At 40.3% G+C, this 16404-nt stretch overlaps 1 protein-coding gene across 7 annotated transcripts in view; it reads left to right on the forward strand.

Moving 5' to 3' along the window:
• Window positions 1–16404, forward strand: part of FOXP1 (forkhead box P1) — a 683259-nt gene that overhangs the window by 568462 nt on the left and 98393 nt on the right. For 5 of the 7 annotated variants that reach the window (XM_056108027.1, XM_056108026.1, XM_056108028.1 and 2 more), the window contains 3 exons: window positions 8661–8798; window positions 9844–9933; window positions 15348–15501. In XM_056108027.1, coding sequence (XP_055964002.1) covers window positions 8661–8798; window positions 9844–9933; window positions 15348–15501 — 382 coding nt within the window. The remainder of the gene's footprint in view (window positions 1–8660; window positions 8799–9843; window positions 9934–15347; window positions 15502–16404) is intronic. The other 2 variants (XM_056108029.1, XM_056108030.1) reach the window with 2 other exon arrangements.

Consider the following 16404-nt stretch of genomic DNA (forward strand, 5'->3'; position numbering starts at 1 on the left):
CTGGGATTTTCATTTGACAGGGATTTTAGAGGCTGTGATCTTAATTAAATCTCAACTAGCTGAAATAATGCATCTAAAGGCATGCAGTGTTGCGAAACCTTGCTCACTTGGTAAACCATAAATCATCAGAGGACTTATGATAGGAATGGTTGACTTGATTTTTCTTTTTGTTTGTTTGCAGTTAAATGTACCTGAAAATCAACCCTCCCCCCCCCACCACCCCCAGCATCCCTGCCCTGTACTTGCACGTTGTCAGGAACTGTCGTATGAAAGATAAACTCTTTCCTGACACTCACCAGTTCCGCAACTTTTCAGCCAACCTCACAAAATTGAAAGATAGTCATATTAAAATCCAGATTAATTAAAAGAAATGAAATTACAGATTTATGTTGTCTAATGTGGCAGAAGTTGCATGTGATTTACTGTTTCTGATAGGATCAGGCGAGAGAATATTGTCATCAGTTTCTCAGCTGGAATAAAATTTAAATTGGCAAGAAGAGAAGGTTGGACAAATTAATTTTATTATGTGGCTTGGTTGTAGGTGGATATCACTGAAGAGAAACTTAAAACTATGTTCTTTGAGCTGAGCAAATGTACTAGTCATTTAGAAGCCACTGTAGGTAGTTCTGTATGATTTGCAAGTGAAGCGTAATTCAGCAACAGTTGACCAGGAAAGGTTTGAATCAATAAATACATAAATTGTGTCTCTCTGTGTATTTCATGAATTTGATGACAAGGAGTTGAAATTGTTAAATAATATTAACTAGTGCAGGTTTTAGAAATTCTGCTGGTGCTTATGCCAGTTTATTTACCTTTAATGCCTCTTAAAGCAGATGTTTTTTAACTGCTGTGTTTATTAGCTTCTGTATTTGCTCTCATAGAGTCAGCTATATACACATAAAAATCGAGGAAAGCTATCTTGTATTGCTTATATTAATTATATCTGTATATATTTTGATACATAAAAATCCTAACAGGCGAGGTGCCATTTGCTGAGAAGCTGTAGCTCTCTTGTGCTTAAAGAAGAATGTATACCTTTATGGCTAAATTTGGGAAAGAGTCTTAACTCTCCAAGCTAAATTTGTTTTTATTGATGAAAAGGTTCTTTTCTTGGAAACAGTATATTTCTGGACATTCATGTTAGTCATTTTAGTGTCTGCAGTACTTTCTTCATAACTGCCATTCTGCATTCAGCTTTTCTTTCATTAAAAAAAAGGGAGAAAGAAAAGAGAAAAGAAAGCCAGGTGCCTTTTGGCTAAGCAGCCTTCTGCAGATTTGGGGAACTTGAATTATTCGGTAATGCTAACTGGACAGTTAGGATTTAGGAAAATCTTCTGAGTCCCCCTGTTCACCTAGTAATTGTTTGAAGCAAAATTAATTTAGAATGAGAGAAATGGATGTTGAACACTTTGTGCCTCATTTTCAAATACCGTAAAAAAAAAAAAAAACAACGAATCAATAAAAATGCAAGCAAAATGTTGGGGTCTACTTTTTAAGAATATCTTGGTATCATGTTTTAATTTTTTGAGCTTTATCTTACCCTTAAATCTTATAACATCATTGTTCAAATAACTGAGAACAAGGTAAATCAACAACATCAAAAAGGTCGGCTTCTGTGATTTCTCAAGGGCTTGTTATTTTGTACTTCCCAATTCTATTTGATGTCTTGACAAAACAAGATGACACAGGGGAGAATACATTAAATTTTGATTTTTTTTTTATATCTAACCTGTTACGGTTGTGGCAGCTTAATTTCTTTTACTTGTTCCTGAAGATGGCTTTTTGTACAATGGCTCTAATTGTCACACCATTTCATAAGATGGGTCCTTATGGGTTTTCCATCACCCTTGATTTTAGTAGGCATATTTGAATGCATTTTGACCTTTCACATGTAGGGAACTTTTGGTTGGGCTTTGGCTTCATTAGAAATAAATCAGTGAATGGCGAGATTGTCAAAGAAGCAACTGATGTTTTCTCATTAGAATCTAATTTGCACCCCTTAGCTTAACTGTAATGTGTAAGGTGAAGGTGTTGGAAATAGGCGTGAGAAACTGCACAATTTGAGAAACTTAAGTTGTAATCCTTTAAACAAAAACAACATAAACAATGATTGCACCCAAAGGAAGGCCTTTGAAAACTTTGGAATGATCCAATTTTGGCCTACCTGTAAGCTTGATTCCAGTTTTAGTTCTTCTTTTCTGACCTCCCCCCTCCCCACAATATTTTAATAATAAGGGAAAATATGCATGTTTGCACCTGTAGATTCCTTACAATATTTTTTTTGTGCTGGTATAAGCATCGCAAAAGCAGAACTCTGAATATAATTCTTTAACTCAGAAAAATGTTTGGGCAAAAGATCATTATTTTGTATTATTTCATTTAACTATTGAGCTACAACATTATCTACAAATTGTTTTTTCTTATTCAAATTATGGATGATATAAACAGTGTTGTTGCAGTTGCTGTCTTGGTCATTGTTTTTTGAATATTGATTCAGTTTGTGAGAATTCATTTTAGCAGGGTCTCTTCCTTTTCTTCAAAAGCTAAGGATCTGTGAACAGATTATTTACTGAGATTCCTATTTGCAGCACTTAAAAACATTTTGGGGATGTTGTAACTAGAGAACGTCATAGCAGGTTTGATTCACATGCACTAAGCTGTTTTCTATCCCTACTGCTGGAGAAAGTGACTGGGAAAGGAAGGAGGAGGGTTCTTTTTCTTGATTTTAAATGATGATAATAATAATAATAGTTGCTAAGCTGAAAAGATCCATGCTTATTGGATGATTATTTTCTTGTGTAGTTCTATTGTTTCCTGTATTTAACAATCGCTAATGGGAGAAGTGATTTAATTTATGTAAACTTTACATTTTTATGCAAATGAAGCTGATATTTATTAGCGCTAAAACAATTATGCTGGCACTTAGTGGATTAACCTTGTGTGCATGGGAAATGTTGGAGGAGAGCAGTTGAGACTCCACTAATGCCTGTGCTGTAAACAAATATGAATTTATGCCACTTTTTCAAATTTAAAGACAAAAGAAGGGCTAGGAGACCTTCACTAGAAATTGACTCTTAGGCTTGATAACCTGAAATAGCTCATGACTGGCAGTCAAGTCTTGGTCATACAATTCTTCCTAAAAGAAAGATAGCCCTTTTTGATGGAATGTAATAAACAAATGATAAAAAATGAAATGCTAATTGCATTTTAAAGAGCTCCTTTTTCCCTTAAATTTTAATAGGTAGTTGTATTGTTACTGAGAGAACAGTTATGCTAATGACTGACTACTTAGATGATTTTGCATTAATATAATAACCATTACCTGCCTTAATGCTTTGTACAGTATTGTGGCAAAATAGCTAAGTCTAAAAGAGTTATACAAAAAGCAGAATTCCATAATGAAACAGAACTATACTTTACACATGAATAGCATGCTTTTTAAAAAAAATTTTTTTGAGGACTGAAATATTATGTCAGAAGTGTATTTTCTTTCCTTTATGATACAACTACCTTGCTTGGTGTGTGTGTATGTGTGTGTGTGTGTACGTATGTATGTGTGTGTGTGTGTATTTCTAAATTCCTTGGGAGAAATAGGCGCTTTTCAACTTTTCTGTTTGCCAATATATTACTTGTATCCATTGACTTACTAGGTATATTAGGTGTAAAAATTGTCTTTTGTAGACAGTGACAAAGTTTTTCTTTTAGACAGGCTCACTTCCCTATGGTCATACAAAATTAGAGTTCCTTTGCCCCCTTTTTTTTAATGGAGCCATTTTTGTTTTGTTGTGGGGTTCTGGAGCCTTCTGATTTAATGGTTTGCTTTTGTTATTTGCTGAACCAAGTTACACTTTCTAACTTAGTTATCATCTAAACAGAGCCTGAAGTTTAGAATGAACCTGTGCTTTCTGGAACATACACATAACCAAATAACCAGAGATTAAAAATAGTTTTTAAGTGATCAGATTAATAGGTATTTAAAATTTTCTCTTACTCTTACTATCTGTAAAGATAACCATTCAACGAAGATGCTTCAAAATTTAGCATTTCATCCCCAGCAGTATTTACTTGTAGCTAATGTGAGTATAAACTAAAAAGAAAGAAAAATATGATAGCGTTATTTTCAGTATTTATATTGTGTCATCTCCCCTCCCACCCAATTCCTCCAATTGTCTCCTAGATTAGAAATAAGTATTGTTTCTATGGGTGTTTGTATTTGTTTGTTTGCTTTTTAGATTCTCCACCCCCCCACCCCCCCGCCCCTTCCCATCACCTACCTTTCCCTGATGGGAATAAAAAAAAAAAGAAATAAGGCATGTTATTTTAATAGCCTTCGGATGGTATAAAGTTGTTTTGAAGTGAAAACGCTGGATCAGTCCACAGTTAACACAGCAGTGTATGAGGTTTTAGCAGCACTTGTTAGTGCTAACGACATTTCCCAGTTGCTGGTAGCGAGGGAGCAGCAGGCCTGTGCCGGCAGCGGAACGATGACCCAAGCACAGCTGTATTTCTGCCATTTCGGCAGGTTTGTGTGCACCTGGGCTGGGCCACACCCAAGTGCTATCAGTCAACAGTGTATCATGCGGCATGTGTATGTTATTTTTTTTAATTCGAGATTTCCTCTTCAAACTCAACTGAAAGAGTGTTAACTCTGTCTCTGTGTGTGTGTTTAAATGCAGTTTTGTATGCTCGCATTCTTTAAATGTCTGCCAGAAGTTTAATTTGAATTTCTGATCCCTGAAGGCAGCTAGACAGAATCATTCTAGTTCTTCATAAATTGCCTTCTATGATTCATTGTTAACTCGTAAAACATGCTCATTTCTATATAGTCAAACAGTTAAGGTAGTTACAGCATCGAGGATATAATTTTTTTTGGCATTATATTTAAATTGTCATTGGAGAAAAATCAGAAATTAGCTTGAACTCCCAGTTAAGGCATGAGCCCTGTAGCACACAAAACATGAGAAATTAATGTTTTTATCTCAAGGAGGGTAAGGTAGATGGCAGAGAAGCAGGGGGTATTGGGGGTGGGAAGAGGGTTAGTTTTCACTGAATATTCTCAAACATGGGATCATAAATATTAGAGTTCTGTAGTTAAAAACTCACATGACTGTTTTAAATACTATTGATTTAAACCACTGGCTAGATTTTATGAATCAAAGTGTAATTTCCAAGCTTTGGCTATATTTCTCAATGCTAAAGCACTCTCTCTTGTGTGCCTTTAGCCGCTTTCCAGACATTCAACACAGGATTAAATGATAGTAGTTACAGTGATCAATAGGTTAAGACCGGGACAATCACTCTTGCCGCTAATGACCTCAGTAGTAATGGGCAATAAAGTGTGGACTATAATAGCCTCTCCCTGGTACTGCATGCCCTTTGATTCTTAGTATTAGTAGGGACTAGCTACATGAAAAAGTTGAATGTTGGGAGTTAAGGGAGTGTATATGTAGGCTATAATTCTTAACTATTTAAGGCCTTACACTCTTCTCAGAATTTTTTCCCCCCTTCTCTTCCCCGTACTGATTTCTCATCCATTTGGAGATGTTTGCTAAAGTTCTATATCATCTACTTTCATGACATGGTGAAGCAGAAACTTTGGGGGAACACTTGATTTTATTATTTTTATAAATTAGCTCCAGCTCATTCAGAAGAAGCTCCAAGCTAACTAGTATGAAAATATGGTTGTCAAGAGTAAAAGCTAAGTCACAGGGGTCAAGAGTGGATAGCCTGCATTTGGTGTTTCTGAAGCTTATGGGCAGGCTGCGGATAATACAACTCTCTTGCCTCTTTGCTTCCTTTCACTGTGTCTATTGCAGTGTAGCTTTTTACTACACATTCTCCTCCATCCTAATGTCCATCGCGGAAGAGAAGAGAAACTCTTGGTCATCTCACTGTTGCAACACATATTAGCAGGTACCATGGCCGACTCCAGTTCCATCTCCAGTACTCCATATGGTCCCCGAGCCAGAAATGAGCCCTGAGCATCACTGAAGATACCCCAGAAAAACAAAAACAAAGCAAACAAAAAACCCATGGCAGCAGGAAAAAATAAAGAAAATAAGTCTGGGGAAGGGGGATTTCGGCAGGTAACCTGGACGAAGAGTTTCAGTTCTTTCTGAGGCTGCTCCCTGTCTATTGATGTCAAGAGATCACACCTGTTTCTCATTTTAGAAGATGTAGAATCTCACCAACAGTCAAAAAAAAAAAAACACCTTTATGATAAACTTTTTTTCAGTAGATTTTATTAAAGTATAATTTACATACAGCAAAATTGCATCCCCTGAAGTGTGTAGTTGGAAGAGTCCTGTGTGATTGTGTGTACCTGTGACCATCACCCTGGTCAAGACAGGGCAGGTCCGGTCACCCCATGAAAGTTTTCTTGTACACCTTCGTACCTAGCTTAGGATTTCCATGGTTCTTTTAAGGATTATGACCAAGGTAGTATTTCTCTGATAATTTCTGTTATAACACTGTTAATTTCATGTACATCACCAGTTCAGATCTTACACCACCCTATTCCTGTCTGTTTTCCTGTTCATCACCATCAGAAATTTGGCTCAAGAGTATTTATATTGTACATCATCCAAGAAACGCAGAGGAAAAAAGAAACCTTAAACATGGTTCTTTTGTTTGCTTAATCAAACCTCCCTGTGTGATGATGCAACTCTCAAGGAAAAGTAAACTTCTATTGTGATATGTTGGCTTCAGCAGCTCAGAAGACAGTGATTGGCACCCAGTACATATTTAAAAATTCGAAAATTTTTTCTTCTGTTTGAAAAGTAGACTAATTGGAATTAATTTGTAGATGGGTAGATGTTTTGATAATGTCTTCCCAGTGTTTGCCCTAGACTGAATGCAAGTTCACTCTTCTAATCGTTGGTGATATTTCGTGCTGTGAAGTATCTTTTTTAAAAGATAATTTATCCATTCATATACATCTGTCCCTTCCTGCATATAAAAATATTCAGACATGCCCATCTGTTTTAAATTACAGAGTATCTACATCTAGACTTAGGAGGCCACTGCAATAGGGAAAAATCAATTGATGACCTTTCAGAGTTAGGTTAATAAAATTTTTTGAATGTTCCCAAACAATGTGAAAGTTGCACATAAACATCCCCCACACACAAAACATGCTCACGACAACAATGGAAGATGTTCACTGTACATGAATCTGACCTTCAGGAACCACTTTTAGTTCATCAAAATTAGTGATGCTGAGAAATCGGGACATCAGTGCATAATGACTGTGAAATTAGGAATGAGAGCTCGCTATGCAAATGACAGGACAAATCATGTGAAAAAGTCAAGATAAACTGCATATTAAGACATTACGTTACATAAAATTAATACTGCATTTCTCCCTTTGCTTACTGCTCCCCTGGAAGATTTTTTAATTCTTTTATCTTCTGATCAGCTATTGTCTGCCAGATTTTTTTTTTAAGTGGCACACAGGCAAAGTGCAAAACATGTTATTACCTTTTATTATAATACATGAGATGACAGCAGATCCTTTTTAACAAAGTATATCCTTTACTGCTTCTAGCTTCTTGCTGTCACATGTTTGATTAGAAACCAAAGAAAAGTAAGATGCTTAAATATTACTGTTAGAAGACATACAGGTTTTGTCTTTTCTTTCATTGTTTTTTTTTCTTTCCTTATCTTTTTATTTGGGGGGGTGATTTTTCATGAAATAGTCTTCTTGTATTACTGGGACTGACAAAATGGTTCTCATGTAGTCTGCAAATTAAACACAAGTGCAGTGATTATTTTGAATAGCTAAATTACATTCTAGAAAGCTTGCAGAATTCATAGCATTGTCATTAGGTATCCGCTTGAATACAATTTGTGTAACCTTGGCCAAGACAGCCTGTCATTTTAATGTCAGTGTTTTATCTGAACAAGACATCATCCTTTCAGATACAGTGTGCAGGTTCCTTGCAGAGATGCCCGTGCAGAAACGTGTTAACAGTTGCAAATATGAAATGCTATCAAGTTCATCACTGTAGCTGTTTGTCACTGAAATGTCATGGAAAGCAGCTTTTAATGGTATCACACATAATATGAAAGAATTGAGACGTCTGTATGCTAGGTGAATAAAGGAAGGTAAAAGGCATCGGAGGGCTGGTCTGTGTGTAAGTTCGGAAGGTATACCCAAGGTTCAGTTACCCACTAGACTGAGCATTCATTGATTGCTCTGAAAAGTCACCGTCCGTCCGCCGAGGAAGCGGATCATAGTAACGCCAGCTGCAGAATGATTGGTTCCCAAGTGTCTTCTTCCCTAAAACAAAATGCATGTTAGGGTTAGGTTAACTTCCTGAGGCTCTTTCTTGACCAAAGACGATGCTAAATAAGAAACTGAGATCGCTCTGTTCTAACTCCAGAGCATTTTTCAGACACGTACTCCTTGCCTGCTTGCAGACCGTCTGGATCACCTGTCAGTGCTGCTGGGTGTCTTTTTTATTTTTCATCATAGAAAACAACTTCCATCTGAGATTAAATGGGATTTGTTACTGGCATCCCCCTGGATTAAATGTGTTGGGTATGGGAAATTGGTCAATTCTTGACGCAGGCTGGAGACAGTCTGCAAAACCTGGAAGGCTGAGTGCTGTGTGCATGCAATTTCCTGGCTTCCTACTTATCCTTCACTAATGTTCTAGGTTCCCGTGTCAGTGGCTATGATGACACCTCAAGTTATCACTCCCCAGCAAATGCAGCAGATCCTCCAGCAACAAGTGCTGAGCCCTCAGCAGCTCCAGGTCCTCCTCCAGCAGCAGCAGGCCCTCATGCTTCAACAGGTAATTGTCCTGCCTCCTCCTGCCCTGTCCCACTGGACCTGAGGCCCATCACTCCATTCCAAAGGCCCTTCCACCCAGCTGCTCCTTTTCTAGTTGAAGAGGAAGCAGAGAACAGTGGGCGGGGCCAGACACAGCTCCGCCCCGAATAATCAATTGCATTTGCATCCTTAAAAGAGGAACCCTGTCCCAGCAACCAGAGTTTGGGCCTGGAAAGAGCCCGACGGACTGAGATTAGGGCTGTAATTGGACTTGGTAGAAATAAGATCTTTTAGGCTTATGTGGCTTTAGGCTCTTTTATTTGGTAAGCCCAGAGGCTTCTAAATGGTGTGAATCAAAGCAAAATGAGGCGCACATTGGGAGCAGGTTTAAATATGACAGCTCTTGAAGTCCCCATTTGAACTCGGAAGCTTACAGAATTTCTCTTTTCCATCTAAAGAAACATTTTGGAGTCGGTTAATTTTAAGGTTGCAGAGTTGACTTTCTTTCTTTCATGTCTCCTGATGCTAAAATAAACTTCTGGCTGTTATTGTGCCATGGGGACATAATATTCAGACTGTGAATGGACTCCTGAATGGAAAAGAAGAGATTAAGTGCTGTGGCAAGGGGGATGCCTGGGGTGAGGTGGTGGGGACAGGATGCGGCAGAAGCTCCCCACGCGCCAGGCGTGTCCACAGAGCGGCCCTGCACACTGCTCAGCCCTGTCATTTAGAGAGCCTGTCCACAGTGCACGCTAGAGAGGCTCCTGGCTCGCAGCAAGGGCATTTGGGCTTTGTTGTATAATCAAAGGTCATTCCTTGCCTTATTTTAATTAGTTTGTTGTAGAAAATGGTATGTTTTTCATCAGTTCATTTTGGAGATTACTTTTCAAACAATAATGCCAAGAAGAGTCGGTGTGCGTTGAATTTATTGTCGAGTTTCAAACTAAAGGTCAGGCCATTACAGATAAAAGGATGCTATTTTTCAAATCACAGTTCGTGTATGGCACTGAAAGGGACATGGCTTGGCGCTGCCCTCCGTTACTCACCATCCTCTCTTTCTTTTGTAGCAGCAGCTTCAAGAGTTTTATAAAAAACAACAGGAACAGTTGCAGCTTCAACTTTTACAACAACAACATGCTGGAAAACAGCCTAAAGAGGTACCGACAATACATATTTTACTTTCAAACCACAGGTCCCAGAGGACTATCTAGTGACTATTAAACTGTCATTCATCTTTTAAATGATTGCACAACTCAGCTGACTCTATCGGTTCTCAGCTTTCAGAACGAGAGTTATTGTCCTGTTTTCTCTTACATTTTTCTGGGTTCCATTTGCGGGCTGCCACATATTTTATAACCCCACTGCAGGTACACCGACTTCGTGTAGGCACCAGAACGAGGGATCGTGAGCGGAACCCACAGGGCCATTTTTGCCAACTGCTTTATCTAGGGGCTCAGTACATTAGAGTAAAATTTGTCCTGGGACACACACTTCATCCCTCCTTCCCCCACACTACACTCTTGAGTGTAGAGCAGTGGTCTTGCCTGTTGTTACAGCAGAAACAAACAACACAATTAGAACAAGATCAGATGAGCCGCCTCTCTGCGAAGCATCTTCCTGCAAAGTTGCACATATCATAATTACATGCAGGAGTCATTGGAAGTCAGAGAAGAATCCAGCTTGGATGTGTTTTTTTTTCCTGACCAAAAACTCACATCCCACGATAGCTTGCTTCTCTGGGCATGTTTCTTAGTAAGTGCACATGGTGGCTGCATATGCCACACCATTCAGTTCAGTGACAGTGTTAGTCCTATGAAGAATAAGGTCTTCCTGTTTCATCTTCTACACAGTTCCCTTTGGGGGAGACCCAGGCAACTGGGGGAGCATTTCTGTTCCTGGGCACATTCTCATGACACCTTCCTGTCTCCAAAGTTAGCCACGTAACTTTCACCTGCATATTTCCCCCATGGACTGAAAATCTTTTGATCGGTTCTTTGGAACGATGCCATTTGTAGTTTGGTAACCCCTTAGAGTAGACTTTTCTGGTCCTGAGTAGGGAACCACTGTTGTGAAGTTTGGAAGGAGTCTCAGTCAGGGGTCTGTCTGCCTCCTGGGGCTTTCCAGGAGCTTGGTGCTGGGCAGAGCACGCCTTACACAGTCTTACACATGGGGGGTGACCCTAGCGGGTTCCCTGTGCCACTCCTCCTTCAACACAATACGTTTTCCATACCCTGCCAAGTTTTCACCCTAGAGTCCTGTTTGGCAGCCTGGCTATAAACCCCTGCAGAGCAGGAGCAGTTTTGGGGTGAAGGGGAGGAGGTGTTTTAATGAAAATGCTGACACAACCTTAAGTACAGTGGCACACTAGCTACCCCGGGTGCTGCTATAATAAAAAAGGGAACAGATTAAAAAGTGTCTAAAATGTAAATCTAAAGGACTAACAGTAATTAAAATGGAAATGGCACAGGGAGGGAAGGCATGTAATTGTGAGATATCACTGTGCAGAAGGCTCTCAGCTTTGTTTTGCTGGCTGTTTTTCTAATTCAGCAGGGCTTACTCATCAGTGGCAGTTCAATGCGCGTTAATGACTCTGGGATTGCAGGCATCACTCTGGACAAAGAAATGATTATTGTGCGGTCAAAAGAAGTTCAAAGACAAGAAGGGAATTTCAGTTTTTTCCTTAGAGATCCACATTCAAGAGCATATAAATTAAGCCAAATGTTAAAAACCACAGTCTGAAAGCTGACTTCAAAGTCACAACTCTCTAATTAATGAACTGCGAGCTTCAGTTTGGACAAGTTGTGGTTTGATGCGCCCATAAATCAACATGACAGGCCTGTTTCACAGTCTCAGACAGTGCTTGTCATTGAGTCACATCAGATGTAAACACAGCAGAAAAAAGAAGGGATATGAAGGAGGTGCAATTGATCAACAGAATTGGTAAAAACCCACTTTTGAAGCACATTATGCATGATCACAGGAAATGGTTACAGCCTCAAGAGGTTTCCCCTTCTGCTGTTGCTTTTTTGAATCAGATTTCTAACAGCCTTCAAAAGGGAGAATAAGAATTATGGAGTTTCTCCCCTGTGGCTCCCAGGCAATAACCCCCTGTTGTTATTTTGTGCTTCTTTCTTTTCAAAGGCATCAAAATTTAGTTTTTTAAAGATCTTTAACTCTATATTTGAAGACAAACAAAAAAGGGCTGCCACTGTCATTCTTATCAGTTACCAGGGATTGTGTTTTTTCCTTTCTGTTGCCACTTCTTATTAACCTCTTATTTGGTCTGTTAGACATAGTTTGGAATGCACATCTGCATGCTGGGAGAACATGAAAGTTCAGATGAGCTCAGAGGGCAGATAAAGAAATGCGAAGAGGAAAGTTACACACCAGAAGGAGGGATAAAAGTTAACTCTCCCAAATTGCTGCTGTCAGAAAAAGGGGGGTGAGGTAGGGGAGCTCACCAAGTGCCAGTGCTATGTGCAGGTTGTCAAGGGAGCAGGGAGCAGGGAGATGGGGGGCACAGTGGTGGGGGGTGGAGAGACATGGTGGTGGCTTCTCCAGGAGACTGGGTTGGGGCTTTGTGGTCCAAGGCAGAGAAACGAGAGATGTGTAGCCTTCATGGCCTTAGGGGACGGTAGACCCCCAGGCGGCTCTCTTTGGATTCAAATCCACTGTGTGTTCTCCCTGCTGGTGGATTTGGCTGAGAACCTGTTGTCACTGATGAAGAAATCCCACCTTTCCTGTGATAAGGGGGTAGTCTCCTGAAATTGCCAGCCAGGTGGTGGTCCTTTTGTGCTCGAAGGAGACCAAGTCACATGGCAGCGATTTCATCATGTGGACTGGTGGTTAGGATTTTTAACAAGGTTTGAACTTGGATGTTGACAGATGGAACAAGTATATTAATTTACTGAATCCCCAGTCATTCATTAGTGGCTCATAATTTTGAATCGTCAGGTTCCCCCATTCTCCACCCTTCCACACCTCCCCTCAGCGCCCCCCCCCCCTTTTTTTTTAATTACCTCTTCCGTGAAACCCTTGATCCCTGGCCAGATCACTTACCTTTACTCTCTCTTGAAGTTGCTTGAGTTTTTTTTTTCCCCCTGGAGAAACTTAGGCTCCACCTTGAGTTAGATCTCAGACCTTAAGAGAGAAACTTTCTGTGGCCCCCTATGCAGCTGCCGTATGTATTTAAGCAACTGCTCGTTCATTTTGACAGGGCGGGTGTGTAAAAAAGATGGCAGAATTAATTTTCAACCCAGCCACCACCAGCCCCCCCCCCCCCCCCAAAAAAAAATCCCATCCTGTGCTGGGCGAGGTAGGCAAAGTTGATTGTTTTAAAAGGGCCGTTTGTCCCAGGCAGTTATGACAGTTTATGTTAGCCAGTAGGGAGGAGCCGAAGAAAGGAAAACAGACCTTTGACTGCTGCCCTAGGGAGGGGATCCGAAATGCAAGGTTTATCAGGGCATTTGAGCATTTTAACACTGACTACTGACCTGTCCAGGGGACTGCACGGAGACCTTTTTTGTATGCATTCAATTGTGAGAAGTAAACAAACGGGCTCGTATCCTGTGTTTGGTAACTGGGTGGGGAGCACAGTTTGGCAACCAGTGTTGCTTTTAAATTCTTTCTTTGGACAATGGGCCTTGTATACTTTTATATCCTGGCTTTTTAAACGTGGACAGCTTTCATGAGCTTTTCCTCGGGATGGCCACAGAGACAACAGAAAAGCCATCAGTCATTTTATATAAATACAGAATTTTTAAACATTTCATTTACAGTAAGACAGGAAACACCCTCCCCAAACTCCAACCTCCCTCCCCCATTCTCTTCTACTTCAAGAGGGGCTAATTCCCTGATCTTATATCACTGTTGCTTTTTTTCTCTTCCTTCCTCTTTTTTAAAAAATGCCATGAATTAATATCTGTTGAAGAAGTGAAAAAATCATTTTGACATGAATATAACTATCATTGGTTTTTACATTAATGTGATAACTTGGAGAGGGGTGAAAACAATTGGATCATTTTATGCATGCTGTTCTTAAAATGAAAACACTGGCTTTTCATTTAAATTTATTTAAATTTTTGTTGTTAGCAGTATAGAATTTGTTTTTCGGAGTGAAACTCAATTAACTTTCTCAGTGGCATGGTAGTAAGTCTGAAATTGGTTGCTAATAGGAGAATGATGGTCTGTGCTGTAGAATAAGCTGCATAGAGGCTGAGGGGAAACCACCATTTTTTTCTTCCTTTGAACTTTGCATGAGAAGGTCTTGATATACATGCCATTTTATGGATGTATCAGATCAAGGTCACCAGTTAGGTTAAGTGGATGCAGTTGTTTGTAAAGTAGCATTATAAGGACCTCTGGAAGGGCTGTGTAGTCCTTTTAGTTGCAGGGGTCTTCCTGACTTTTTTTTTTTTTTGAATAAAAAAAGATCTCTTTCTTAAAGTCACTTATTTTAGGGGTGGGTGGGTGGGGACTCCGGTTTGGGAAGGGTTAATTTTCCTCTCATAATTGTTAGCCATAATGTGGCTAAGACCTCCACCTTGATTTGATTCCTAGCAGATTAAGGATATTAGATAATTTCCTTCTATTTATTGTACCACTGCACTGTATTATCTTTCTATCACTCAGATAATTACTGAGGAAATCTACATTAATTTTTTTGGCTGGAGTAAGGTCCACTAAACACAGGAATGATGTATTGATGTTTTACACAACAAAAGTTTTCCTCCTGTCATTGTCCAATCAACAGAAAGATATTTATCATATCATAAAGCCCTGTCTCTTCAAGAACAATGCTACTGGGGACGCAGGACCCATGAGCCCTGGAGCCAACGCAGGGGCTTCTGGAAGCGCAGCTCAGGGAAGTGCTTGAAGCTGAGGGAGTGCTTGAAGTATCAAGCATGGAGCATCAAGCACCCGCAGTCAAATGCGATGTTGTTTGCTAAATTATGAATGTGTGTAATTAAAATCTAGTGGCTGTTTCTATGAAAGATTTACAATGTTATTTCATCGTTTGTCATGGCTAATTAACAATATTAGATGAAGTTTTTCTTCTTCAAAGGTCTGATTTTTTCTCATTTATTTATGTCAGAAGTGATAAACAGAGTAGTTAAAGGCTTCTGCTGGTAGAGGAAGGAAGAAGGCAACTTGTTGTTTCACACCTGAGAGGTTCAGGGTTCAAATCCCTCCAGACTAGGGGTGGGGGGGGGGCACATGCAATTGTCTGTGGCTGTGAATAATGAAGAATTTCAAAGTCCAGAAGTTTACCTCTTGACTACACAAATCCGGGGCTTTCAGACTGTTGGGAAGGGAAAGCAGACTTGATTGATGACTTCGTTTCAGTGGGGGCAGGGAACAGATGAGGGACAGCCCGCCCGCCCTCCCTCCTCTCCCGAGGTGACCTGTGCTGTCCTTTCTAAACCTGGGCTTGCCCTGGAACCCCCAACAAACTCAGGCAGCCGTGCTCAGCATTTGAGAACATATGTGTGTGTGTATGACAACATCAGTGCTTTCCACTGTCCTTGGGAAGTGGCCATCTCATTTTTCCCCCGCTTCCTGGTTCTTTCAGCAGCAGCAAGTGGCTACCCAGCAGTTGGCTTTTCAGCAGCAGCTTCTACAGATGCAGCAACTCCAGCAGCAGCACCTCCTGTCTCTGCAGCGCCAGGGCCTGCTAACCATTCAGCCGGGGCAGCCTGCCCTTCCTCTTCAGCCTCTCACTCAAGGTATGAGTGCAGGAAGCAGCAGCACCAGTCCGTGTCCAGATGCTCTGGGGCAAGGGGTAGGGGGCGGCCTGGGGTCTCATCCAGCTCATTGCTCCAGACATTGTTTATCAGCAGCATGCATGTCCGACCTGAGGAAAAAAAGCTGCATGAGGTAATGATGACAGGCCTTTGTCCCAGTCATTGTACGGCCTGAAGAGGCCAGAATGAAAACATGAGTGGTCTGAAGGCTCAGCGTTCACAGAGTGAGCTTGTGGTTGCAGATTGGTAGAGGGAGAGAAAGCTTTGCTGCTTTGACGGATTGCGCATTTTGATTAGATCTTCTCATGTTTTCCGTTTGCTGTTTTTCCGAAATTAATTTTCCTAAAGGCTTTTGTTGGTAGTCATTTTTAGTTACATCATGCAACGTATTCTACTTTAAATCTTAGTAATGCTTTTATAAGTGTTAAGTTTTTAATATTGAGGAATAAACTCATGTTTATTTTTTCTATAAAATGACTAAGATTCATCTCTGTTACAAAAACCAAAGGTTTTTTTTTTAAAATTTGGGTTTCTTCTGTTTTCTTTTTCTTTCTATTCATCTGAATGTAGATTTTGTTTGCTTCTTCGTCTTCTCCTTCTCCTCCTTCTCCTCCTCCTCCTCCTCCTTCTCCTTCTCCTTCTCCTTCTCCTCCTTCTCCTTCTTCTTCTCCTCCTCCTTCTCCTTTTTCCTTCTTTCTTCTTCCTTCTTCCTTCTTCTTCTTTTTGTTGGGGGGGGGCACTCCTGTCTGTTCTCAGGGTTTACTCCAGGCTCCATGCATAGAGATCACTCCTGATGATTCTCAAAGGACTTACATGTGGTGCTGGGATTGAGCTGGGGTTGGCACATGCAAGACAAGTGTCTTACCCACTATACCTTCTCTCCAG

This window comes from Sorex fumeus, unplaced genomic scaffold (genome assembly GCF_029834395.1).
Source record: "Sorex fumeus unplaced genomic scaffold, SorFum_2.1 ptg000191l, whole genome shotgun sequence".
Lineage (NCBI taxonomy): Eukaryota > Metazoa > Chordata > Mammalia > Eulipotyphla > Soricidae > Sorex > Sorex fumeus.